This window comes from Procambarus clarkii, chromosome 28, assembly GCF_040958095.1.
Source record: "Procambarus clarkii isolate CNS0578487 chromosome 28, FALCON_Pclarkii_2.0, whole genome shotgun sequence".
Lineage (NCBI taxonomy): Eukaryota > Metazoa > Arthropoda > Malacostraca > Decapoda > Cambaridae > Procambarus > Procambarus clarkii.
This window is the reverse complement of record NC_091177.1, coordinates 22,688,103-22,713,338: the sequence shown is the minus strand read 5'-3', so window position 1 is coordinate 22,713,338 and position 25,236 is coordinate 22,688,103. Positions and strand designations below refer to the sequence as shown.

The following is a 25,236-nucleotide window of genomic DNA, read 5'->3' as shown; positions in this document are numbered from 1 at the left end:
AGCAGAAGCGCAGCTGAGACGGGAAGGGCGTGAGCACGAAGCACAGCAGAGACGGGAGGAGCGCGAGCTGGAAGACAAGCTGAAGCAGCAAGAGATTGAAGCTGACAGAGAGGTTGAGCTGAAGCGGGCTGAACTAGGGCTAGCCCCACCTGCACCCCCACAGCAGGAAGACCGCCGGGTGCGAGAGCGAGATTTACCGGTCTTTGTGCCTAATGAAGCTGAGGGCTTCTTTGACCATTTCGAGAGGGTGGCTACCTTGAAGAAGTGGCCAAGAGCAGAGTGGGCGGAGCTGGTCCAGGGTAGGCTCAGAGGTGAAGCTCGCGAGGCTTACAACATGCTTGACCTCAAGGAATGCACCAATTATGATGCAGTGAAGAGATTGTCTGAAAAGCAGAGATGGGCTGAGAAGCAAAGATGGGCTGAGAATCAGAGATGGGCTGAGAAGTAAAGATGGGCTGAGAAGCAGAGATGAACTGAGAAACAAAGATGGGCTGAGAAGCAGAGATGGATTGAGTTACAGAGATAAGCTGAGAAACGGAGATGGGCTGAGAAGCAGAGATGGTTTGAGAAGCAGAGATGGGCTGAGAAGCAGATATAGGCTGTGAAGCACAGATGTGCAGAGAAGCAAAATTGGACTGAGAAAAAATGATGGTCTGAGAAGCAGAGATGGGCTGAGAAGCAGAGATGGGCTGAGAAGCAGAGATGGTCTGAGAAGCAGAGATGGGCTGAGAAGCAGATATAGGCTGTGAAGCAGAGATGTGCAGAGAAGCAAAATTGGACTGAGAAAAAATGATGGTCTGAGAAGCAGAGATGGGCTGAGAAGCAGAGATGGGCTGAAAAGCAGAAATGGCCTGTGAAGCAGGGATGGTCAGAGAAACAAAGATGGGTTGAGAAGCAGAGATGGGCTGTGAAGCAGAGATTGTCTGAGAAACAAAGATGGGTTGTGAAGCAGAGATGGTTCATGAAGCAGAGATGAGCTGAGAAGCAAAAATGGGCTGAGAAGTAGAGATGGGCTGAGAAGCAAAGATAGGCTGAGAAGCAGAGATGGGCTCAGAAGCAGAGATGGGCTCAGAAGCAGAGATGGGCTGAGAAGCAAAGATGGGCTGTGAAGCAGAGATGGGCTGAGAAGCAAAGATGGGTTGTGAAGCAGAAATGAGCTATGAAGCAGAGATGGGCTGAAAAGCAAAAAATGGGCTGAGAAGCAGAGATGGGTTGTGAAGCAAAGATGGGCTGAGAAGCAGAGATGGGCTGAGAAGCAAAGATAGGCTGAGAAGCTTAGATGGGCTGAGAAGCAGAGATGGGCTGAGAAGCAAAGATGGGCTGATAAGCAGATATGGGCTGAGAAGCAAAGATGGGCTGAGAAGCAGAGATGGGCTGAGAAGCAAAGATAGGCTGAGAAGTAGAGATGGGCTGAGAAGCAGAGATGGGCTGAGAAGCAAAGATGGGCTGATAAGCAGATATGGGCTGAGAAGCAAAGATGGGCTGTGAAGCAGGGATGGTCAGAGAAGCAAAGATGGGTTGCGAAGCAGAGATGGGCTGTGAAGCAGAGATGGGCTGAGAAACAAAGAATGTCTGAGAAGCAGAGATGGGCTGAGAAGCAAAGATGGGCTGAGAAGCAGAGATGAGCTGAGAAACAAAGATGGGCTGAGAAGCAGAGATGGTTTGAGAAACAGAGATGGGATGAGAAACAGAGATGGTCTGAGAAGCAGAGAAGGGCTGAGAAGCAGAGATGGGCTGAGAAGCAAAGATGGGCTGAGAAGCAGAGATGGACTGAGAAGCAAAGATGGGCTGAGAAGCAAAGATGGGTTGTGAAGCAGATATGGGCTATGAAGCAGAGATGGGCCGAGAAGCAAAAATGGGCTGAGAAGTAGAGATGGGCTGAGAAGCAAAGATAGGCTGAGAAGCAGAGATGGGCTGAGAAGTAGAGATTGGCTGAGAAGCAAAGATGGTTTGGGAAGCAAAGATGGGCTGAGAAGCAGAGATGGATTGAGAAGCAAAGAATGGCTGAGAAGTGAAGATGGGTTGTGAAGCTGAGATGGGCTATGAAGCAGAGATGGGCTGAGAAGCAGAGATGGGCTGAGAAGCAAAGATGGGTTCAGAAGTGAAAGTGGGCTGAGAAGCAGAGACGGGCTGTGTAGCAGAGATGGGGTGAGAAGCAAATACGGGCTGAGAAGCAAAGATGGGCTGTGAAGCAGAGATGGTCTGAGAAGCAAATATGGGTTGAGAAGCAAAGATGGGTTGAGAAGCAGAGATGGGCTGAGAAACAAAGATTGTTTTAGAAGCAGAGATGGGCAGAGAAGAAAAGATGGGCTGAGAAGCAAAGATGGGCTGAGAAGCAGAGATGGGCTGAGAAGTAAAGATGCGCTGAGAATCAAAGATGGGATGAGAAGTAAAGATAGGCTGAGGAGCAGAGATGGGTTGAAAAGCAGAAATGGGCTGTGAAGCAGGAATAGTCAGAGAAGCAGAGAGGGGCTGTGAAGCAGAGATGGTCTGAGAAGCAAAGATGGGCTGAGAAGCAGAGATGGGCAGAGAAGCAGAGATGGGTTGTGTAGCAGATATGAGCTGAGAAGCAAAGATGGGCTGAGAAACAAAGATGGGCTGAGAAACAGAGATGGTTTGAGAAACAGAGATGGGCTGAGAAGCAGAGATGGGCTGTGTAGCAGAGATGTGCTGAGAAGCAGAGATGAGCTGAGAAACAAAGATGGGGTAAGAAGCAGAGATGGTTTGAGAAACAGAGATGGGCTGAGAAGCAGAGATGGGCTGTGTAGCAGAGATGAGCTGAGAAGCAGAGATGAGCTGAGAAACAAAGATGGGGTAAGAAGCAGAGATGGTCTGAGAAGCAGAGATGGGCTGAGAAGCTGAGTTGGGCTGAGAAGCAAAGATGGGCTTTGAAGCAGAGATGGACTAAGAAGCAAAGATGGGCTGAGAAGCAAAGATGGACTGAGAAACAAAAATGGGCTGAGAAGCAGAGATGGTCTGAGAAGCAGAGATGGGCTGAGAAGCAAAGATGGGTTGTGAAGCAAAGATGGGCTGAGAAACAAAAATGGGCTGAGTAGGAGAGATGGTCTGAGAAGTAGAGATGGGCTGAGAAGCAGAGATGGGCTGAGAAGCAAAGATGGGCTGAGAAGCAGAGATGGACTGAGAAGCAAAGATGGGTTGAGAAGCAAAAATGAGTTGTGAAGCAAAGATGGGCTATGAAGCAGAGATGGGCAGAGAAGCAAAAATGGGCTGAGAAGCAGAGATGGGCTTAGAAGCAAAGATAGGCTGAGAAGCAGAGATGGGCTGAGAAGCAGAGATGGGCTGAGAAGCAGAGATGGGCTGAGAAGCAGAGATGAGCTGAGAAACAAAGATGAGCTGAGAAGCAGAGATGGTCTGAGAAGCAGAGATGGACTGAGAAGCAGAGATGGGCTGAGAAGCAAAGATGGTCTGAGAAGCAGAGATTGACTGAGAAGTAAAGATGGGCTGAGAAGCAAAGATGGGTTGTGAAGCAGAGATGGGCTATGAAGCAGAGATGGGCCGAGAAGCAAAGATGTGCTGAGAAGCAGAGATGGGCTGAGAAGCAAAGATGGGCTGAGAAGCAGAGATGAGCTGAGAAACAAAAATGGTTTGTGAAGCAGAGATGGGCTATGCAGCAGAGATGGGCTGAGAAGCAGAGATGGGCTGAGAAGCAAAGATGGGTTCAGAAGCAAAGATGGGCTGTGAAACAGAGATGAGCTGAGAAGCAAAGATGGGTTGAAAAGCAAAGATGGGCTGTGAAGCAGAGATGGGCTGTGAAGCAAAGATGGGTTGAAAAGCAAAGATGGGCTGAGAAGCAAAGATGGGTTGAGAAGCAGAGATGGGCTGAGAAACAAAGATTGTCTTAGAAGCAGAGATGGGCTGAGAAGAAAAGATGGGCTGAGAAGCAAAGATGGGCTGAGAAGCAGAGATGGGCTGAGAAATAAAGATGGGCTGAGAATCAGAGATGGGCTGAGAAGCAAAGATAGGCTGAGAAGCAGAGATGGGTTGAAAAGCAGAAATGGGCTGTGAAGCAGGAATGGTCAGAGAAGCAGAGAGGGGCTGTGACGCAGAGATGGTCTGAGAAGCAAAGATGGGCTGATAAGCAGAGATGGGCTGAGAAGCAGAGATGGGCTGTGTAGCAGAGATGAGCTGAGAAGCAAAGATGGGCTGAGAAACAAAGATGGGCTGAGATGCAGAGATGGTTTGAGAAACAGAGATGGGCTGAGAAGCAGAGATGGGCTGTGTAGCAGAGATGAGCTGAGAAGCAGAGATGAGCTGAGAAACACAGATGGGCTGAGAAGAAGAGAGGGTTTGAGAAACAGAGATGGGGTAAAAAGCAGAGATGGTCTGAGAAGCAGAGATGGGCTGAGAAGCAAAGATGGGTTGTGAAGCAAAGATGGGCTGAGAAACAAAAATGGGCTGAGAAACAGAGATGGTCTGAGAAGCTGAGATGGGCTGAGAAGCAGAGAAGGGCTGAGAAGCAAAGATGGGCTGAGAAGCAGAGATGGACTGAGAAGCAAAGATGGGCTGAGAAGCAAAGATGGGTTGTGAAGCAAAGATGGGCTATGAAGCAGAGATAGGCAGAGAAGCGAAAATGGGTTGAGAAGCAGAGATGGGCCGAGAAGCAAAGATAGGCTGAGAAGCAGAGATGGGCTTAGAAGCAAAGATGAGCTGAGAAGCAGAGATGGGCTGAGAAGCAGAAATGGGCTGTGTAGCAGAGATGAGCTGAGAAGCAAAGATGGGCTGAGAAACAAAGATGGGCTGAAAAGCAGAGATGGTTTGAGAAACAGAGATCGGCTGAGAAGCAAAGATGGGCTGTGTAGCAGAGATGAGGTGAGAAGCAGAGATGAGCTGAGAAACAAAGATGGGCTGAGAAGAAGAGATGGTTTGAGAAACAGAGATGGGCTGAGAAACAAAGATGGGGTAAAAAGCAGAGATGGTCTGAGAAGCAGAGATGGGCTGAGAAGCTGAGTTGGGCTGAGACGCAAAGATGGGCTGAGAAGCAGAGATGGACTGAGAAGCAGAGATGGGCTGAGAAGCAAAGATGGGTTGTGAAGCAAAGATGGGCTGAGAAACAAAAATGGGCTGAGAAACAGAGATGGTCTGAGAAGCTGAGATGGGCTGAGAAGCAGAGATGGGCTGAGAAGCAAAGATGGGCTGAGAAGCAGAGATGGACTGAGAAGCAAAGATGGGCTGAGAAGCAAGGATGGGTTGTGAAGCAAAGATGGGCTATGAAGCAGAGATAGGCAGAGAAGCGAAAATGGGTTGAGAAGCAGAGATGGGCTTAGAAGCAAAGATAGGCTGAGAAGCAGAGATGGGCTTAGAAGCAAAGATGGGCTGAGAAGCAGAGATGGGCTGAGAAGCAAAGATGGGCTGAGAAGCAGAGATGAGCTGAGAAACAAAGATGGGCTGAGAAGCAGAGATGTGCTTAGAAGCAAAGATGGGCTGAGAAGCAAAGATAGGCTGAGAAGCAGAGAGGGCTTAGAAGCAAAGATGGGCTGAGAAGCAGAGATGAGATGAGAAAGAAAGATGGGCTGAGAAGCAGAGATGGTCTGAGAAGCAGAGATGGACTGAGAAGCAGAGATGGGCTTAGAAGCAGAGATGGGCTGAGAAGCAGAAATGGGCTGAGAAGCAGAGATTGTCTGAGAAGCAGAGATGGGCTGAGAAGCAAAGATGGGCTGAGAAGCAGAGATGGACTGAGATTCGGAGATGGGCTGAGAAGCAAAGATGGGTTGTGAAGCAGAGATGGGCTATGAAGCAGAGATGGGCCGAGAAGCAAAGATGTGCTGAGAAGCAGAGATGGGCTGAGAAGCAAAGATGGGCTGAGAAACAGAGATGAACTGAAAACAAAAATGGGTTGTGAAGCAGAGATGGGCTATGAAGCAGAGATGGTCTGAGAAGCAGAGATGGGCTGAGAAGCAAAGATGGGTTCAGAAGCGAAGATGGGCTGAGAAGCAGAGATGGGCTGTGTAGCAGTGATGGAATGAGAAGAAAAGATGGGCTGAGAAGCAAAGATGGGCTGAGAAGAAAAGATGGGCTGAGAAGCAGAGATGGGCTGAGAAGCAGAGATGGGCTGAGAGGCAAAAATGGGCTGAGAAGCAGAGATGAGCTGAGAAACAAAGATGGGCTGAGAAGCAGAGATGGTCTGAGAAGCAGAGATGGACTGAGAAGCAGAGATGGGCTGAGATGCAAAAATGGGTTGTGAAGCAAAGATGGGCTATGAAGCAGAGATGGGCAGAGAAGCAAAAATGGGTTGAGAAGCAGAGATGGGCTTTGAAGCAAAGATAGGCTGAGAAGCAAAGATGGGCTTAGAAGCAAAGATGGGCTGAGAAGCAGAGATAAGCTGAGAAAGAAAGATGGGCTGAGAAGCAGAGATGGTCTGAGAAGCAGAGATGTACTGAGAAGCAGAGATGAGCTTAGAAGCAGAGATGGGCTGAGAAGCAGAGATGGACTGAGAAGCAGAGATTGTCTGAGAAGCAGAGATGGGCTGAGAAGCAAAGATGGGCTGAGAAGCAGAGATGAGCTGAGAAACAAAGATGGGCTGAGAAGCAGAGATGGTCTGAGAAGCAGAGATGGACTGAGAAGCAGAGATGGGCTATGAAGCAGAGATGGGCCGAGAAGCAAAGATGTGCTGAGAAGCAGAGATGGGCTGAGAAGCAAAGATGGGCTGAGAAGCAGAGATGAGCTGAAAACAAAAATGGGTTGTGAAGCAGAGATGGACAATGAAACAGAGATGGGCTGAGAGGCAGAGATGGGCTGAGAAGTAAAGATGGGTTCAGAAGCGAAGATGGGCTGAGAAGCAGAGATGGGCTGTGTAGCAGAGATGGGATGAGAAGAAAAGATGGGCTGAGAAGCAAAGATGGTCAGAGAAGCAGAAATTGGTTGAGAAGCAGAGATGGGCTGTGAAGCAGAGATGGACTGAGAAGCAAAGATGGGCTGTGAAACAGAGATGGGCTGAGAATCAAAGATGGGTTGAAAAGCAAAGATGAGCTGTGAAGCAGAGATGGGCTGTGAAGCAAAGATGGGTTGAGAAGCAAAGATGGACCGAGAAGCAAATATGAGCTGTGAAGCAGAGATGGGCTGAGAAGCAAATATGGGTTGAGAAGCAAAGATGGGTTGAGAAGCAGAGATGGGCTGAGAAACAAAGATGGGCTGAGAAGCAAAGATGGGTTGTGAAGTAGAGATGGGCTGAGAAGCAAAGATGGGCTGAGAATCAGAGATGAGCTGAGAAACAAAAATGAGCTGAGAAGCAGAGATGGTCTGAAAAGCAGAGATGTGCTGAGAAGCAGAGATGGACTGAGAAGCAGAGATGGGCTGAGAAGCAGAGATGGGCTGTGAAGCAGGGATGGTCAGAGAAGCAAAGATGGGATGTGAAGCAGAGATGGGCTGTGAAGCAGAGATGGGCTGAGAAACAAAGAATGTCTGAGAAGCAGAGATGGGCTGAGAAAGAAGCAAAGATGGGCTGAGAAGCAGAGATGAGCTGGGAAACAAAGATGGGCTGAGAAGCAGAAATGGTTTGAGAAACAGAGATGGGATGAGAAACAGAGATGGTCTGAGAAGCAGAGATGGGCTGAGAAGCAGAGATGGGCTGAGAAGCAAAGATGGTCTGAGAAGCAGAGATGGATTGAGAAGCAAAGATGGGCTGAGAAGCAAAGATGGGTTGTGAAGTAGAGATGGGCTGAGAAGCAAAGATGGGCTGAGAATCAGAGATGAGCTGAGAAACAAAAATGAGCTGAGAAGCAGAGATGGTCTGAAAAGCAGAGATGTGCTGAGAAGCAGAGATGGGCTGAGAAGCAGAGATGGGCTGAGGAGAGATGGGCTGTGAAGCAGGGATGGTCAGAGAAGCAAAGATGGGTTGTGAAGCAGAGATGGGCTGTGAAGCAGAGATGGGTTGAGAAACAAAGAATGTCTGAGAAGCAGAGATGGGCTGAGAAGCAAAAATGGGCTGAGAAGCAGAGATGAGCTGAGAAACAAAGATGGGCTGAGAAGCAGAAATTTTTTGAGAAACAGAGATGGGATGAGAAACAGAGATAGTCTGAGAAGCAGAGATGGGCTGAGAAGCAGAGATGGGCTGAGAAGCAAAGATGAATTGCAAAGGAAAGATGGGCTGTGAAGCAGAGATGGGCTGTGAAGCAAAGATGGGTTGAGAAGCAAAGATGGACCGAGAAGCAAATATGAGCTGTGAAGCAGAGATGGGCTGAGAAGCAAATATGGGTTGAGAAGCAAAGATGGGTTGAGAAGCAGAGATGGGCTGAGAAACAAAGATGGGCTGAGAAGCAAAGATGGGTTGTGAAGTAGAGATGGGCTGAGAAGCAAAGATGGGCTGAGAATCAGAGATGAGCTGAGAAACAAAAATGAGCTGAGAAGCAGAGATGGTCTGAAAAGCAGAGATGTGCTGAGAAGCAGAGATGGGCTGAGAAGCAGAGATGGGCTGAGAAGGAGAGATGGGCTGTGAAGCAGGGATGGTCAGAGAAGCAAAGATGGGTTGTGAAGCAGAGATGGGCTGTGAAGCAGAGATGGGTTGAGAAACAAAGAATGTCTGAGAAGCAGAGATGGGCTGAGAAGCAAAGATGGGCTGAGAAGCAGAGATGAGCTGAGAAACAAAGATGGGCTGAGAAGCAGAAATTTTTTGAGAAACAGAGATGGGATGAGAAACAGAGATAGTCTGAGAAGCAGAGATGGGCTGAGAAGCAGAGATGGGCTGAGAAGCAAAGATGGGCTGAGAAGCAGAGATGGATTGAGAAGCAAAAATGAGCTGAGAAGCAAAGATGGGTTGTGAAGCAGAGATGGGCTATGAAGCAGAGATGGGCCGAGAAGCAAAAATGGGCTGAGAAGCAGAGATGGGCTGAGAAGCAAAGATAGGCTGAGAAGCAGAGATGGGCTGAGAAGCAGGGATGGGCTGAGAAGCAAAGATGGTTTGAGAAGAAAAGATGGGCTGAGAAGCAGAGATGGTCTGAGAAGCAAAGATGGGCTGAGAAGCAAAGATGGGGTGAGAAGCAGAGATGGTCTGAGAAGCAAAGATGGGCTGAGACGCAAAGATGGGCTGAGAAGCAGAGATGGATTGAGAAGCAAAGACGGGCTGAGAAGCAAAGATGGGTTGTGAAGAAGAGATGGACTATGAAGCAGAGATGGGCTGAGAAGCAGAGATGGGCTGAGAAGCAGAGATGGGCTGAGAAGCAAAGATGGGTTCAGAAGCGAAGATGGGCTGAGAAGCAGAGATGGGCTGTGTAGCAGAGATGGGATGAGAAGAAAAAATGGGTTGAGAAGCAAAGATGGGCTGAGAAGAAAAGATGGGCTCAGAAGCAGAGATGGGCTGACAAGCAGAGATGGGCTGAGAAGCAAAGATGGGCTGTAAAGCAGAGATGGGCTGAGAAGCAAAGATGGGTTGAAAATCAAAGATGGGCTGTGAAGCAGAGATGGGCTGTGAACCAAAGATGGTCTGAGAAGCAAAGATGGGCTGTGAAGCAGAGATGGGCTGAGAAGCAAATATGAGTTGAGAAGCAAAGATGGGCTGAGAAGCAGAGATGGGCTGAGAAGTAAAGTTGGGCTGAGAAGCAAAGATGGGCTGAGAAGCAGAGATGGGCTGAGAAGCAGGAATAGTCAGAGAAGCAGAGAGGGGCTGTGAAGCAGAGATGGTCTGAGAAGCAAAGATGGGCTGAGAAGCAGAGATGGGCTGAGAAGCAAAGATGGGCTGAGAATCAGAGATGGGCTGAGAAGTAAAGATGGGCTGAGAAGCAGAGATGAACTGAGAAACAAAGATGGGCTGAGAAGCAGAGATGGATTGAGTTACAGAGATAAGCTGAGAAACGAAGATGGGCTGAGAAGCAGAGATGGTTTGAGAAGCAGAGATGGGCTGAGAAGCAGATATAGGCTGTGAAGCACAGATGTGCAGAGAAACAAAATTGGACTGAGAAAAAATGATGGTCTGAGAAGCAGAGATGGGCTGAGAAGCAGAGATGGGCTGAGAAGCAGAGATGGTCTGAGAAGCAGAGATGGGCAGAGAAGCAGATATAGGCTGTGAAGCAGAGATGTGCAGAGAAGCAAAATTGGACTGAGAAAAAATGATGGTCTGAGAAGCAGAGAGGGGCTGAGAAGCAGAGATGGGCTGAAAAGCAGAAATGGCGTGTGAAGCAGGGATGGTCAGAGAAACAAAGATGGGTTGAGAAGCAGAGATGGGCTGTGAAGCAGAGATGGTCTGAGAAACAAAGATGGGTTGTGAAGCAGAGATGGTTCATGAAGCAGAGATGAGCTGAGAAGCAAAAATGGGCTGAGAAGCAGAGATGGGCTGAGAAGCAAAGATAGGCTGAGAAGCAGAGATGGGCTGAGAAGCAGAGATGGGCTGAGAAGCAGAGATGGGCTGAGAAGCAAAGATGGACTGTGAAGCAGAGATGGGCTGAGAAGCAAAGATGGGTTGTGAAGCAGAAATGAGCTATGAAGCAGAGATGGGCTGAAAAGCAAAAAATGGGCTGAGAAGCAGAGATGAGCTGATAAGCAGATATGGGCTGAGAAGCAAAGATGGGCTGTGAAGCAGGGATGGTCAGAGAAGCAAAGATGGGTTGCGAAGCAGAGATGGGCTGTGAAGCAGAGATGGGCTGAGAAACAAAGAATGTCTGAGAAGCAGAGATGGGCTGAGAAGCAAAGATGGGCTGAGAAGCAGAGATGAGCTGAGAAACAAAGATGGGCTGAGAAGCAGAGATGGTTTGAGAAACAGAGATGGGATGAGAAACAGAGATGGTCTGAGAAGCAGAGATGGGCTGAGAAGCAGAGATGGGCTGAGAAGCAAAGATGGGCTGAGAAGCAGAGATGGATTGAGAAGCAAAGATGGGCTGAGAAGCAAAGATGGGTTGTGAAGCAGATATGGGCTATGAAGCAGAGATGGGCCGAGAAGCAAAAATGGGCTGAGAAGTAGAGATGGGCTGAGAAGCAAAGATAGGCTGAGAAGCAGAGATGGGCTGAGAAGTAGAGATTGGCTGAGAAGCAAAGATGGTTTGGAAAGCAAAGATGGGCTGAGAAGCAGAGATGGATTGAGAAGCAAAGAATGGCTGAGAAGTGAAGATGGGTTGTGAAGCTGAGATGGGCTATGAAGCAGAGATGTGCTGAGAAGCAGAGATGGGCTGAGAAGCAAAGATGGGTTGAGAAGTGAAGGTGGGCTGAGAAGCAGAGATGGGCTGTGTAGCAGAGATGGGGTGAGAAGCAAATACGGGCTGAGAAGCAAAGATGGTCTGTGAAGCAGAGATGGTCTGAGAAGCAAATATGGGTTGAGAAGCAAAGATGGGTTGAGACGCAGAGATGGGCTGAGAAACAAAGATTGTCTTAGAAGCAGAGATGGGCTGAGAAGAAAAGATGGGCTGAGAAGCAAAGATGGGCTGAGAAGCAGAGATGGGCTGAGAAGTAAAGATGGGCTGAGAATCAAAGATGGGATGAGAAGTAAAGATAGGCTGAGGAGCAGAGATGGGTTGAAAAGCAGAAATGGGCTGTGAAGCAGGAATAGTCAGAGAAGCAGAGAGGGGCTGTGAAGCAGAGATGGTCTGAGAAGCAAAGATGGGCTGAGAAGCAGAGATGGGCTGAGAAGCAGAGATGGGTTGTGTAGCAGATATGAGCTGAGAAGCAAAGATGGGCTGAGAAACAAAGATGGGGTAAGAAGCAGAGATGGTTTGAGAAACAGAGATGGGCTGAAAAGCAGAGATGGGCTGTGTAGCAGAGATGAGCTGAGAAGCAGAGATGAGCTGAGAAACAAAGATGGGGTAAGAAGCAGAGATGGTCTGAGAAGCAGAGATGGGCTGAGAAGCTGAGTTGGGCTGAGAAGCAAAGATGGGCTTTGAAGCAGAGATGGACTAAGAAGCAAAGATGGGCTGAGAAGCAAAGGTGGACTGAGAAACAAAAATGGGCTGAGAAGCAGAGATGGTCTGAGAAGCAGAGATGGGCTGAGAAGCAAAGATGGGTTGTGAAGCAAAGATGGGCTGAGAAACGAAAATGGGCTGAGTAGGAGAGATGGTCTGAGAAGTAGAGATGGGCTGAGAAGCAGAGATGGGCTGAGAAGCAAAGATGGGCTGAGAAGCAGAGATGGACTGAGAAGCAAAGATGGGTTGAGAAGCAAAAATGAGTTGTGAAGCAAAGATGGGCTATGAAGCAGAGATGGGCAGAGAAGCAAAAATGGGTTGAGAAGCAGAGATGGGCTTAGAAGCAAAGATAGGCTGAGAAGCAGAGATGGGCTTAGAAGCAAAGATAGGCTGAGAAGCAGAGATGGGCTGAGAAGCAGAGATGGGCTGAGAAGCAGAGATGGGCTGAGAAGCAGAGATGAGCTGAGAAACAAAGATGGGCTGAGAAGCAGAGATGGTCTGAGAAGCAGAGATGGACTGAGAAGCAGAGATGGGCTGAGAAGCAAAGATGGTCTGAGAAGCAGAGATTGACTGAGAAGTAAAGATGGGCTGAGAAGCAAAGATGGGTTGTGAAGCAGAGATGGGCTATGAAGCAGAGATGGGCCGAGAAGCAAAGATGTGCTGAGAAGCAGAGATGGGCTGAGAAGCAAAGAAGGGCTGAGAAGCAGAGATGAGCTGAGAAACAAAAATGGGTTGTGAAGCAGAGATGGGCAATGCAGCAGAGATGGGCTGAGAAGCAGAGATGGGCTGAGAAGCAAAGATGGGTTCAGAAGCAAAGATGGGCTGTGAAACAGAGATGAGCTGAGAAGCAAAGATGGGTTGAAAAGCAAAGATGGGCTGTGAAGCAGAGATGGGCTGTGAAGCAAAGATGGGTTGAAAAGCAAAGATGGACTGAGAAGCAAAAGATGGGTTGAGAAGCAGAGATGGGCTGAGAAACAAAGATTGTCTTAGAAGCAGAGATGGGCTGAGAAGAAAAGATGGGCTGAGAAGCAAAGATGGGCTGAGAAGCAGAGATGGGCTGAGAAATAAAGATGGGCTGAGAATCAGAGATGGGCTGAGAAGCAAAGATAGGCTGAGAAGCAGAGATGGGTTGAAAAGCAGAAATGGGCTGTGAAGCAGGAATGGTCAGAGAAGCAGAGAGGGGCTGTGACGCAGAGATGGTCTGAGAAGCAAGGATGGGCTGAGAAGCAGAGATGGGCTGTGTAGCAGAGATGAGCTGAGAAGCAAAGATGGGCTGAGAAACAAAGATGGGCTGAGAAGCAGAGATGGTTTGAGAAACAGAGATGGGCTGAGAAGCAGAGATGGGCTGTGTAGCAGAGATGAGCTGAGAAGCAGAGATGAGCTGAGAAACAAAGATGGGCTGAGAAGAAGAGATGGTTTGAGAAACAGAGATGGGCTGAGAAACAAAGATGGGGAAAAAAGCAGAGATGGTCTGAGAAGCAGAGATGGGCTGAGAAGCTGAGTTGGGCTGAGACGCAAAGAAAGGCTGAGAAGCAGAGATGGACTGAGAAGCAGAGATGGGCTGAGAAGCAAAGATGGGTTGTGAAGCAAAGATGGGCTGAGAAACAAAAATGGGCTGAGAAACAGAGATGGTCTGAGAAGCTGAGATGGGCTGAGAAGCAGAGATGGGCTGAGAAGCAAAGATGGGCTGAGAAGCAGAGATGGACTGAGAAGCAAAGATGGGCTGAGAAGCAAAGATGGGTTGTGAAGCAAAGATGGGCTATGAAGCAGAGATAGGCAGAGAAGCGAAAATGGGTTGAGAAGTAGAGATGGGCTTAGAAGCAGAGATGGGCTGAGAAGCAGAGATGGGCTGAGAAGCAGAGATGGGCTGAGAAGCAGAGATGAGCTGAGAAACAAAGATGGGCTGAGAAGCAGAGATGGTCTGAGAAGCAGAGATGGACTGAGAAGCAGAGATGGGCTGAGAAGCAAAGATGGTCTGAGAAGCAGAGATTGACTGAGAAGTAAAGATGGGCTGAGAAGCAAAGATGGGTTGTGAAGCAGAGATGGGCTATGAAGCAGAGATGGGCCGAGAAGCAAAGATGTGCTGAGAAGCAGAGATGGGCTGAGAAGCAAAGAAGGGCTGAGAAGCAGAGATGAGCTGAGAAACAAAAATGGGTTGTGAAGCAGAGATGGGCAATGCAGCAGAGATGGGCTGAGAAGCAGAGATGGGCTGAGAAGCAAAGATGGGTTCAGAAGCAAAGATGGGCTGTGAAACAGAGATGAGCTGAGAAGCAAAGATGGGTTGAAAAGCAAAGATGGGCTGTGAAGCAGAGATGGGCTGTGAAGCAAAGATGGGTTGAAAAGCAAAGATGGACTGAGAAGCAAAAGATGGGTTGAGAAGCAGAGATGGGCTGAGAAACAAAGATTGTCTTAGAAGCAGAGATGGGCTGAGAAGAAAAGATGGGCTGAGAAGCAAAGATGGGCTGAGAAGCAGAGATGGGCTGAGAAATAAAGATGGGCTGAGAATCAGAGATGGGCTGAGAAGCAAAGATAGGCTGAGAAGCAGAGATGGGTTGAAAAGCAGAAATGGGCTGTGAAGCAGGAATGGTCAGAGAAGCAGAGAGGGGCTGTGACGCAGAGATGGTCTGAGAAGCAAGGATGGGCTGAGAAGCAGAGATGGGCTGTGTAGCAGAGATGAGCTGAGAAGCAAAGATGGGCTGAGAAACAAAGATGGGCTGAGAAGCAGAGATGGTTTGAGAAACAGAGATGGGCTGAGAAGCAGAGATGGGCTGTGTAGCAGAGATGAGCTGAGAAGCAGAGATGAGCTGAGAAACAAAGATGGGCTGAGAAGAAGAGATGGTTTGAGAAACAGAGATGGGCTGAGAAACAAAGATGGGGAAAAAAGCAGAGATGGTCTGAGAAGCAGAGATGGGCTGAGAAGCTGAGTTGGGCTGAGACGCAAAGAAAGGCTGAGAAGCAGAGATGGACTGAGAAGCAGAGATGGGCTGAGAAGCAAAGATGGGTTGTGAAGCAAAGATGGGCTGAGAAACAAAAATGGGCTGAGAAACAGAGATGGTCTGAGAAGCTGAGATGGGCTGAGAAGCAGAGATGGGCTGAGAAGCAAAGATGGGCTGAGAAGCAGAGATGGACTGAGAAGCAAAGATGGGCTGAGAAGCAAAGATGGGTTGTGAAGCAAAGATGGGCTATGAAGCAGAGATAGGCAGAGAAGCGAAAATGGGTTGAGAAGTAGAGATGGGCTTAGAAGCAAAGATAGGCTGAGAAGCAGAGATGGGCTTAGAAGCAAAGATGGGCTGAGAAGCAGAGATGGGCTGAGAAGCAGAAATGGGCTGTGTAGCAGAGATGAGCTGAGAAGCAAAGATGGGCTGAGAAACAAAGATGGGCTGAGAAGCAGAGATGGTTTGAGAAACAGAGATGGGCTGAGAAGCAGAGATGGGCTGTGTAGCAGAGATGAGCTGAGAAGCAGAGATGAGCTGAGAAACAAAGATGGGCTGAGAAGAAGAGATGGTTTGAGAAACAGAGATGGGCTGAGAAACAAAGATGGGGTAAAAAGCAGAGATGGTCTGAGCAGCAGAGATGGGCTGAGAAGCTGTGTTGGGCTGAGACGCAAAGATGGGCTGAGAAGCAGAGATGGACTGAGAAGCAGAGATGGGCTGAGAAGCAAAGATGGGTTGTGAAGCAAAGATGGGCTGAGAAACAAAAATGGGCTGAGAAACAGAGATGGTCTGAGAAGCTGAGATGGGCTGAGAAGCAGAGATGGGCTGAGAAGCAAAGATGGGCTGAGAAGCAGAGATGGACTGAGAAGCAAAGATGGGCTGAGAAGCAAAGATGGGTTGTGAAGTAAAGATGGGCAGAGAAGCGAAAATGGGTTGAGAAGCAGAGATGGGCTTAGAAGCAATGATAGGCTGAGAAGCAGAGATGGGCTTAGAAGCAAAGATGGGCTGAGAAGCAGAGATGGGCTGAGAAGCAGAGATGGGCTGAGAAGCAAAGATGGGCTGAGAAGCAGAGATGAGCTGAGAAACAAAGATGGGCTGAGAAGCAGAGATGGGCTTAGAAGCAAGGATGGGCTGAGAAGCAGAGATGAGATGAGAAAGAAAAATGGGCTGAGAAGCAGAGATGGTCTGAGAAGCAGAGATGGACTGAGAAGCAGAGATGGGCTTAGAAGCAGAGATGGGCTGAGAAGCAGAGATGGGCTGAGAAGCAGAGATTGTCTGAGAAGCAGAGATGGGCTGAGAAGCAAAGATGGGCTGAGAAGCAGAGATGAGCTGAGAAACAAAGATGGGCTGAGAAGCAGGGATGGTCTGAGAAGCAGAGATGGACTGAGAAGCGGAGATGGGCTGAGAAGCAAAGATGTGCTGAGAAGCAGAGATGGGCTGAGAAGCAAAGATGGGCTGAGAAACAGAGATGAGCTGAAAACAAAAATGGGTTGTGAAGCAGAGATGGGCTATGAAGCAGAGATGGGCTGAGAAGCAGAGATGGGCTGAGAAGCAAAGATGGGTTCAGAAGCGAAGATGGGCTGAGAAGCAGAGATGGGCTGTGTAGCAGAGATGGAATGAGAAGAAAAGACGGGCTGAGAAGCAAAGATGGGCTGAGAAGAAAAGATGGGCTGAGAAGCAGAGATGGGCTGAGAAGCAGAGATGGGCTGAGAGGCAAAGATGGGCTGATAAGCAGAGATGAGCTGAGAAACAAAGATGGGCTGAGAAGCAGAGATGGTCTGAGAAGCAGAGATGGACTGAGAAGCAGAGATGGGCTGAGAAGCAAAAATGGGTTGTGAAGCAAAGATGGGCTGTGAAGCAGAGATGGGCAGAGAAGCAAAAATGGGTTGAGAAGCAGAGATGGGCTCTGAAGCAAAGATAGGCTGAGAAGCAGAGATGGGCTTAGAAGCAAAGATGGGCTGAGAAGCAGAGATAAGCTGAGAAAGAAAGATGGGCTGAGAAGCAGAGATGGTCTGAGAAGCAGAGATGGACTGAGAAGCAGAGATGAGCTTAGAAGCAGAGATGGGCTGAGAAGCAGAGATGGACTGAGAAGCAGAGATTGTCTGAGAAGCAGAGATGGGCTGAGAAGCAAAGATGGGCTGAGAAGCAGAGATGAGCTGAGAAACAAAGATGGGCTGAGAAGCAGAGATGGTCTGAGAAGCAGAGATGGACTGAGAAGCAAAGATGGTCTGAGAAGCAGAGATTGACTGAGAAGTAAAGATGGGCTGAGAAGCAAAGATAGGCTGAGAAGCAGAGATGGGCTTAGAAGCAAAGATGGGCTGAGAAGCAGAGATGAGATATGAAAGAAAGATGGGCTGAGAAGCAGAGATGGTCTGAGAAGCAGAGATGGACTGAGAAGCAGAGATGGGCTTAGAAGCAGAGATGGGCTGAGAAGCAGAGATGGGCTGAGAAGCAGAGATTGTCTGAAAAGCAGAGATGGGCTGAGAAGCAAAGATGGGCTGAGAAGCAGAGATGAGCTGAGAAACAAAGATGGGCTGAGAAGCAGGGATGGTCTGAGAAGCAGAGATGGACTGAGAAGCGGAGATGGGCTGAGAAGCAAAGATGGGTTGTGAAGCAGAGATGGGCTATGAAGCAAAGACGTGCTGAGAAGCAGAGATGGGCTGAGAAGCAAAGATGGGCTGAGAAACAGAGATGAGCTGAAAACAAAAATGGGTTGTGAAGCAGAGATGGGCTATGAAGCAGAGATGGGCTGAGAAGCAGAGATGGGCTGAGAAGCAGAGATGGGCTGAGAAGCAAAGATGGGCTGAGAAGCAGAGATGGACTGAGAAGCAAAGATGGGCTGAGAAGCAAAGATGGGTTGTGAAGCAAAGATGGGCTATGAAGCAGAGATAGGCAGAGAAGCGAAAATGGGTTGAGAAGTAGAGATGGGCTTAGAAGCAAAGATAGGCTGAGAAGCAGAGATGGGCTTAGAAGCAAAGATGGGCTGAGAAGCAGAGATGGGCTGAGAAGCAGAAATGGGCTGTGTAGCAGAGATGAGCTGAGAAGCAAAGATGGGCTGAGAAACAAAGATGGGCTGAGAAGCAGAGATGGTTTGAGAAACAGAGATGGGCTGAGAAGCAGAGATGGGCTGTGTAGCAGAGATGAGCTGAGAAGCAGAGATGAGCTGAGAAACAAAGATGGGCTGAGAAGAAGAGATGGTTTGAGAAACAGAGATGGGCTGAGAAACAAAGATGGGGTAAAAAGCAGAGATGGTCTGAGCAGCAGAGATGGGCTGAGAAGCTGAGTTGGGCTGAGACGCAAAGATGGGCTGAGAAGCAGAGATGGACTGAGAAGCAGAGATGGGCTGAGAAGCAAAGATGGGTTGTGAAGCAAAGATGGGCTGAGAAACAAAAATGGGCTGAGAAACAGAGATGGTCTGAGAAGCTGAGATGGGCTGAGAAGCAGAGATGGGCTGAGAAGCAAAGATGGGCTGAGAAGCAGAGATGGACTGAGAAGCAAAAATGGGCTGAGAAGCAAAGATGGGTTGTGAAGTAAAGATGGGCTATGAAGCAGAGATAGGCAGAGAAGCGAAAATGGGTTGAGAAGCAGAGATGGGCTTAGAAGCAATGATAGGCTGAGAAGCAGAGATGGGCTTAGAAGCAAAGATGGGCTGAGAAGCAGAGATGGGCTGAGAAGCAGAGATGGGCTGAGAAGCAAAGATGGGCTGAGAAGCAGAGATGAGCTGAGAAACAAAGATGGGCTGAGAAGCAGAGATGGGCTTAGAAGCAAGGATGGGCTGAGAAGCAGAGATGAGATGAGAAAGAAAAATGGGCTGAGAAGCAGAGATGGTCTGAGAAGCAGAGATGGACTGAGAAGCAGAGATGGGCTTAGAAGCAGAGATGGGCTGAGAAGCAGAGATGGGCTGAGAAGCAGAGATTGTCTGAGAAGCAGAGATGGGCTGAGAAGCAAAGATGGGCTGAGAAGCAGAGATGAGCTGAGAAACAAAGATGGGCTGAGAAGCAGGGATGGTCTGAGAAGCAGAGATGGACTGAGAAGCGGAGATGGGCTGAGAAGCAAAGATGTGCTGAGAAGCAGAGATGGGCTGAGAAGCAAAGATGGGCTGAGAAACAGAGATGAGCTGAAAACAAAAATGGGTTGTGAAGCAGAGATGGGCTATGAAGCAGAGCTGGGCTGAGAAGCAGAGATGGGCTGAGAAGCAAAGATGGGTTCAGAAGCGAAGATGGGCTGAGAAGCAGAGATGGGCTGTGTAGCAGAGATGGAATGAAAAGAAAAGACGGGCTGAGAAGCAAAGATGGGCTGAGAAGAAAAGATGGGCTGAGAAGCAGAGATGGGCTGAGAAGCAGAGATGGGCTGAGAGGCAAAGATGGGCTGATAAGCAGAGATGAGCTGAGAAACAAAGATGGGCTGAGAAGCAGAGATGGTCTGAGAAGCAGAGATGGACTGAGAAGCAGAGATGGGCTGAGAAGCAAAAATGGGTTGTGAAGCAAAGATGGGCTATGAAGCAGAGATGGGCAGAGAAGCAAAAATGGGTTGAGAAGCAGAGATGGGCTCTGAAGCAAAGATAGGCTGAGAAGCAGAGATGGGCTTAGAAGCAAAGATGGGCTGAGAAGCAGAGATAAGCTGAGAAAGAAAGATGGGCTGAGAAGCAGAGATGGTCTGAGAAGCAGAGATGGACTGAGAAGCAGAGATGAGCTTAGAAGCAGAGATGGGCTGAGAAGCAGAGATGGACTGAGAAGCAGAGATTGTCTGAGAAGCAGAGATGGGCTGAGAAGCAAAGATGGGCTGAGAAGCAGAGATGAGCTGAGAAACAAAGATGGGCTGAGAAGCAGAGATGGTCTGAGAAGCAGAGATGGACTGAGAAGCAAAGATGGTCTGAGAAGCAGAGATTGACTGAGAAGTAAAGATGGGCTGAGAAGCAAAGATAGGCTGAGAAGCAGAGATGGACTGAGAAGCAAAGATGGGCTGAGAAGCAAAGATGGGTTGTGAAGCAAAGATGGGCTATGAAGCAGAGATAGGCAGAGAAGCGAAAATGGGTTGAGAAGTAGAGATGGGCTTAGAAGCAAAGATAGGCTGAGAAGCAGAGATGGGCTTAGAAGCAAAGATGGGCTGAGAAGCAGAGATGGGCTGAGAAGCAGAAATGGGCTGTGTAGCAGAGATGAGCTGAGAAGCAAAGATGGGCTGAGAAACAAAGATGGGCTGAGAAGCAGAGATGGTTTGAGAAACAGAGATGGGCTGAGAAGCAGAGATGGGCTGTGTAGCAGAGATGAGCTGAGAAGCAGAGATGAGCTGAGAAACAAAGATGGGCTGAGAAGAAGAGATGGTTTGAGAAACAGAGATGGGCTGAGAAACAAAGATGGGGTAAAAAGCAGAGATGGTCTGAGCAGCAGAGATGGGCTGAGAAGCTGAGTTGGGCTGAGACGCAAAGATGGGCTGAGAAGCAGAGATGGACTGAGAAGCAGAGATGGGCTGAGAAGCAAAGATGGGTTGTGAAGCAAAGATGGGCTGAGAAACAAAAATGGGCTGAGAAACAGAGATGGTCTGAGAAGCTGAGATGGGCTGAGAAGCAGAGATGGGCTGAGAAGCAAAGATGGGCTGAGAAGCAGAGATGGACTGAGAAGCAAAGATGGGCTGAGAAGCAAAGATGGGTTGTGAAGTAAAGATGGGCTATGAAGCAGAGATAGGAAGAGAAGCGAAAATGGGTTGAGAAGCAGAGATGGGCTTAGAAGCAATGATAGGCTGAGAAGCAGAGATGGGCTTAGAAGCAAAGATGGGCTGAGAAGCAGAGATGGGCTGAGAAGCAGAGATGGGCTGAGAAGCAAAGATGGGCTGAGAAGCAGAGATGAGCTGAGAAACAAAGATGGGCTGAGAAGCAGAGATGGGCTTAGAAGCAAGGATGGGCTGAGAAGCAGAGATGAGATGAGAAAGAAAAATGGGCTGAGAAGCAGAGATGGTCTGAGAAGCAGAGATGGACTGAGAAGCAGAGATGGGCTTAGAAGCAGAGATGGGCTGAGAAGCAGAGATGGGCTGAGAAGCAGAGATTGTCTGAGAAGCAGAGATGGGCTGAGAAGCAAAGATGGGCTGAGAAGCAGAGATGAGCTGAGAAACAAAGATGGGCTGAGAAGCAGGGATGGTCTGAGAAGCAGAGATGGACTGAGAAGCGGAGATGGGCTGAGAAGCAAAGATGTGCTGAGAAGCAGAGATGGGCTGAGAAGCAAAGATGGGCTGAGAAACAGAGATGAGCTGAAAACAAAAATGGGTTGTGAAGCAGAGATGGGCTATGAAGCAGAGATGGGCTGAGAAGCAGAGATGGGCTGAGAAGCAAAGATGGGTTCAGAAGCGAAGATGGGCTGAGAAGCAGAGATGGGCTGTGTAGCAGAGATGGAATGAAAAGAAAAGACGGGCTGAGAAGCAAAGATGGGCTGAGAAGAAAAGATGGGCTGAGAAGCAGAGATGGGCTGAGAAGCAGAGATGGGCTGAGAGGCAAAGATGGGCTGATAAGCAGAGATGAGCTGAGAAACAAAGATGGGCTGAGAAGCAGAGATGGTCTGAGAAGCAGAGATGGACTGAGAAGCAGAGATGGGCTGAGAAGCAAAAATGGGTTGTGAAGCAAAGATGGGCTATGAAGCAGAGATGGGCAGAGAAGCAAAAATGGGTTGAGAAGCAGAGATGGGCTCTGAAGCAAAGATAGGCTGAGAAGCAGAGATGGGCTTAGAAGCAAAGATGGGCTGAGAAGCAGAGATAAGCTGAGAAAGAAAGATGGGCTGAGAAGCAGAGATGGTCTGAGAAGCAGAGATGGACTGAGAAGCAGAGATGAGCTTAGAAGCAGAGATGGGCTGAGAAGCAGAGATGGACTGAGAAGCAGAGATTGTCTGAGAAGCAGAGATGGGCTGAGAAGCAAAGATGGGCTGAGAAGCAGAGATGAGCTGAGAAACAAAGATGGGCTGAGAAGCAGAGATGGTCTGAGAAGCAGAGATGGACTGAGAAGCAAAGATGGTCTGAGAAGCAGAGATTGACTGAGAAGTAAAGATGGGCTGAGAAGCAAAGATAGGCTGAGAAGCAGAGATGGGCTTAGAAGCAAAGATGGGCTGAGAAGCAGAGATGAGATATGAAAGAAAGATGGGCTGAGAAGCAGAGATGGTCTGAGAAGCAGAGATGGACTGAGAAGCAGAGATGGGCTTAGAAGCAGAGATGGGCTGAGAAGCAGAGATGGGCTGAGAAGCAGAGATTGTCTGAAAAGCAGAGATGGGCTGAGAAGCAAAGATGGGCTGAGAAGCAGAGATGAGCTGAGAAACAAAGATGGGCTGAGAAGCAGGGATGGTCTGAGAAGCAGAGATGGACTGAGAAGCGGAGATGGGCTGAGAAGCAAAGATGGGTTGTGAAGCAGAGATGGGCTATGAAGCAAAGACGTGCTGAGAAGCAGAGATGGGCTGAGAAGCAAAGATGGGCTGAGAAACAGAGATGAGCTGAAAACAAAAATGGGTTGTGAAGCAGAGATGGGCTATGAAGCAGAGATGGGCTGAGAAGCAGAGATGGGCTGAGAAGCAGAGATGGGCTGAGAAGCAAAGATGGGCTGAGAAGCAGAGATGGACTGAGAAGCAAAGATGGGCTGAGAAGCAAAGATGGGTTGTGAAGCAAAGATGGGCTGTGAAGCAGAGATAGGCAGAGAAGCGAAAATGGGTTGAGAAGTAGAGATGGGCTTAGAAGCAAAGATAGGCTGAGAAGCAGAGATGGGCTTAGAAGCAAAGATGGGCTGAGAAGCAGAGATGGGCTGAGAAGCAGAAATGGGCTGTGTAGCAGAGATGAGCTGAGAAGCAAAGATGGGCTGAGAAACAAAGATGGGCTGAGAAGCAGAGATGGGTTGAGAAACAGAGATGGGCTGAGAAGCAGAGATGGGCTGTGTAGCAGAGATGAGCTGAGAAGCAGAGATGAGCTGAGAAACAAAGATGGGCTGAGAAGAAGAGATGGTTTGAGAAACAGAGATGGGCTGAGAAACAAAGATGGGGTAAAAAGCAGAGATGGTCTGAGCAGCAGAGATGGGCTGAGAAGCTGAGTTGGGCTGAGACGCAAAGATGGGCTGAGAAGCAGAGATGGACTGAGAAGCAGAGATGGGCTGAGAAGCAAAGATGGGTTGTGAAGCAAAGATGGGCTGAGAAACAAAAATGGGCTGAGAAACAGAGATGGTCTGAGAAGCTGAGATGGGCTGAGAAGCAGAGATGGGCTGAGAAGCAAAGATGGGCTGAGAAGCAGAGATGGACTGAGAAGCAAAGATGGGCTGAGAAGCAAAGATGGGTTGTGAAGTAAAGATGGGCTATGAAGCAGAGATAGGCAGAGAAGCGAAAATGGGTTGAGAAGCAGAGATGGGCTTAGAAGCAATGATAGGCTGAGAAGCAGAGATGGGCTTAGAAGCAAAGATGGGCTGAGAAGCAGAGATGGGCTGAGAAGCAGAGATGGGCTGAGAAGCAAAGATGGGCTGAGAAGCAGAGATGAGCTGAGAAACAAAGATGGGCTGAGAAGCAGAGATGGGCTTAGAAGCAAGGATGGGCTGAGAAGCAGAGATGAGATGAGAAAGAAAAATGGGCTGAGAAGCAGAGATGGTCTGAGAAGCAGAGATGGACTGAGAAGCAGAGATGGGCTTAGAAGCAGAGATGGGCTGAGAAGCAGAGATGGGCTGAGAAGCAGAGATTGTCTGAGAAGCAGAGATGGGCTGAGAAGCAAAGATGGGCTGAGAAGCAGAGATGAGCTGAGAAACAAAGATGGGCTGAGAAGCAGGGATGGTCTGAGAAGCAGAGATGGACTGAGAAGCGGAGATGGGCTGAGAAGCAAAGATGTGCTGAGAAGCAGAGATGGGCTGAGAAGCAAAGATGGGCTGAGAAACAGAGATGAGCTGAAAACAAAAATGGGTTGTGAAGCAGAGATGGGCTATGAAGCAGAGATGGGCTGAGAAGCAGAGATGGGCTGAGAAGCAAAGATGGGTTCAGAAGCGAAGATGGGCTGAGAAGCAGAGATGGGCTGTGTAGCAGAGATGGAATGAAAAGAAAAGACGGGCTGAGAAGCAAAGATGGGCTGAGAAGAAAAGATGGGCTGAGAAGCAGAGATGGGCTGAGAAGCAGAGATGGGCTGAGAGGCAAAGATGGGCTGATAAGCAGAGATGAGCTGAGAAACAAAGATGGGCTGAGAAGCAGAGATGGTCTGAGAAGCAGAGATGGACTGAGAAGCAGAGATGGGCTGAGAAGCAAAAATGGGTTGTGAAGCAAAGATGGGCTATGAAGCAGAGATGGGCAGAGAAGCAAAAATGGGTTGAGAAGCAGAGATGGGCTCTGAAGCAAAGATAGGCTGAGAAGCAGAGATGGGCTTAGAAGCAAAGATGGGCTGAGAAGCAGAGATAAGCTGAGAAAGAAAGATGGGCTGAGAAGCAGAGATGGTCTGAGAAGCAGAGATGGACTGAGAAGCAGAGATGAGCTTAGAAGCAGAGATGGGCTGAGAAGCAGAGATGGACTGAGAAGCAGAGATTGTCTGAGAAGCAGAGATGGGCTGAGAAGCAAAGATGGGCTGAGAAGCAGAGATGAGCTGAGAAACAAAGATGGGCTGAGAAGCAGAGATGGTCTGAGAAGCAGAGATGGACTGAGAAGCAAAGATGGTCTGAGAAGCAGAGATTGACTGAGAAGTAAAGATGGGCTGAGAAGCAAAGATAGGCTGAGAAGCAGAGATGGGCTTAGAAGCAAAGATGGGCTGAGAAGCAGAGATGAGATATAAAAGAAAGATGGGCTGAGAAGCAGAGATGGTCTGAGAAGCAGAGATGGACTGAGAAGCAGAGATGGGCTTAGAAGCAGAGATGGGCTGAGAAGCAGAGATGGGCTGAGAAGCAGAGATTGTCTGAAAAGCAGAGATGGGCTGAGAAGCAAAGATGGGCTGAGAAGCAGAGATGAGCTGAGAAACAAAGATGGGCTGAGAAGCAGGGATGGTCTGAGAAGCAGAGATGGACTGAGAAGCGGAGATGGGCTGAGAAGCAAAGATGGGTTGTGAAGCAGAGATGGGCTATGAAGCAAAGACGTGCTGAGAAGCAGAGATGGGCTGAGAAGCAAAGATGGGCTGAGAAACAGAGATGAGCTGAAAACAAAAATGGGTTGTGAAGCAGAGATGGGCTATGAAGCAGAGATGGGCTGAGAAGCAGAGATGGGCTGAGAAGCAAAGACGGGTTCAGAAGCGAAGATGGGCTGAGAAGCAGAGATGGGCTGTGTAGCAGAGATGGAATGAGAAGAAAAGATGGGCTGAGAAGCAAAGAGGGGCTGAGAAGAAAAGATGGGCTGAGAAGCAGAGATGGGCTGAGAAGCAGAGATGGGCTGAGAGGCAAAGATGGACTGAGAAGCAGAGATGGGCTGAGAAGCAAAAATGGGTTGTGAAGCAAAGATGGGCTATGAAGCAGAGATGGGCAGAGAAGCAAAAATGGGTTGAGAAGCAGAGATGGG

General features: G+C 48.8%; 1 protein-coding gene across 1 annotated transcript in view; it reads right to left on the bottom strand.

Moving 5' to 3' along the window:
* Window positions 1-344: 344 nt before the first annotated feature.
* Window positions 345-25,236, bottom strand: part of LOC123751665 (uncharacterized) — a 37,391-nt gene continuing 12,499 nt past the window's right edge. The window contains exons 13-39 of the mRNA XM_069332677.1: window positions 24,964-25,146; window positions 24,347-24,571; window positions 23,813-23,995; window positions 23,520-23,654; window positions 22,278-22,880; window positions 21,703-21,927; window positions 21,169-21,351; window positions 20,876-21,010; window positions 19,046-19,228; window positions 18,753-18,887; window positions 16,936-17,160; window positions 16,402-16,800; window positions 16,109-16,243; window positions 14,192-14,533; window positions 12,769-13,110; window positions 11,199-11,831; window positions 10,374-10,823; window positions 9,122-10,192; window positions 7,523-8,752; window positions 6,727-7,437; window positions 4,606-5,028; window positions 4,210-4,398; window positions 3,706-4,146; window positions 2,950-3,192; window positions 2,164-2,868; window positions 1,294-1,788; window positions 345-923 (exon numbers count right to left, since the gene is read on the bottom strand). Coding sequence (XP_069188778.1) covers window positions 345-923; window positions 1,294-1,788; window positions 2,164-2,868; window positions 2,950-3,192; window positions 3,706-4,146; window positions 4,210-4,398; window positions 4,606-5,028; window positions 6,727-7,437; window positions 7,523-8,752; window positions 9,122-10,192; window positions 10,374-10,823; window positions 11,199-11,831; window positions 12,769-13,110; window positions 14,192-14,533; window positions 16,109-16,243; window positions 16,402-16,800; window positions 16,936-17,160; window positions 18,753-18,887; window positions 19,046-19,228; window positions 20,876-21,010; window positions 21,169-21,351; window positions 21,703-21,927; window positions 22,278-22,880; window positions 23,520-23,654; window positions 23,813-23,995; window positions 24,347-24,571; window positions 24,964-25,146 — 10,803 coding nt within the window. The remainder of the gene's footprint in view (window positions 924-1,293; window positions 1,789-2,163; window positions 2,869-2,949; window positions 3,193-3,705; window positions 4,147-4,209; window positions 4,399-4,605; window positions 5,029-6,726; window positions 7,438-7,522; window positions 8,753-9,121; window positions 10,193-10,373; window positions 10,824-11,198; window positions 11,832-12,768; window positions 13,111-14,191; window positions 14,534-16,108; window positions 16,244-16,401; window positions 16,801-16,935; window positions 17,161-18,752; window positions 18,888-19,045; window positions 19,229-20,875; window positions 21,011-21,168; window positions 21,352-21,702; window positions 21,928-22,277; window positions 22,881-23,519; window positions 23,655-23,812; window positions 23,996-24,346; window positions 24,572-24,963; window positions 25,147-25,236) is intronic.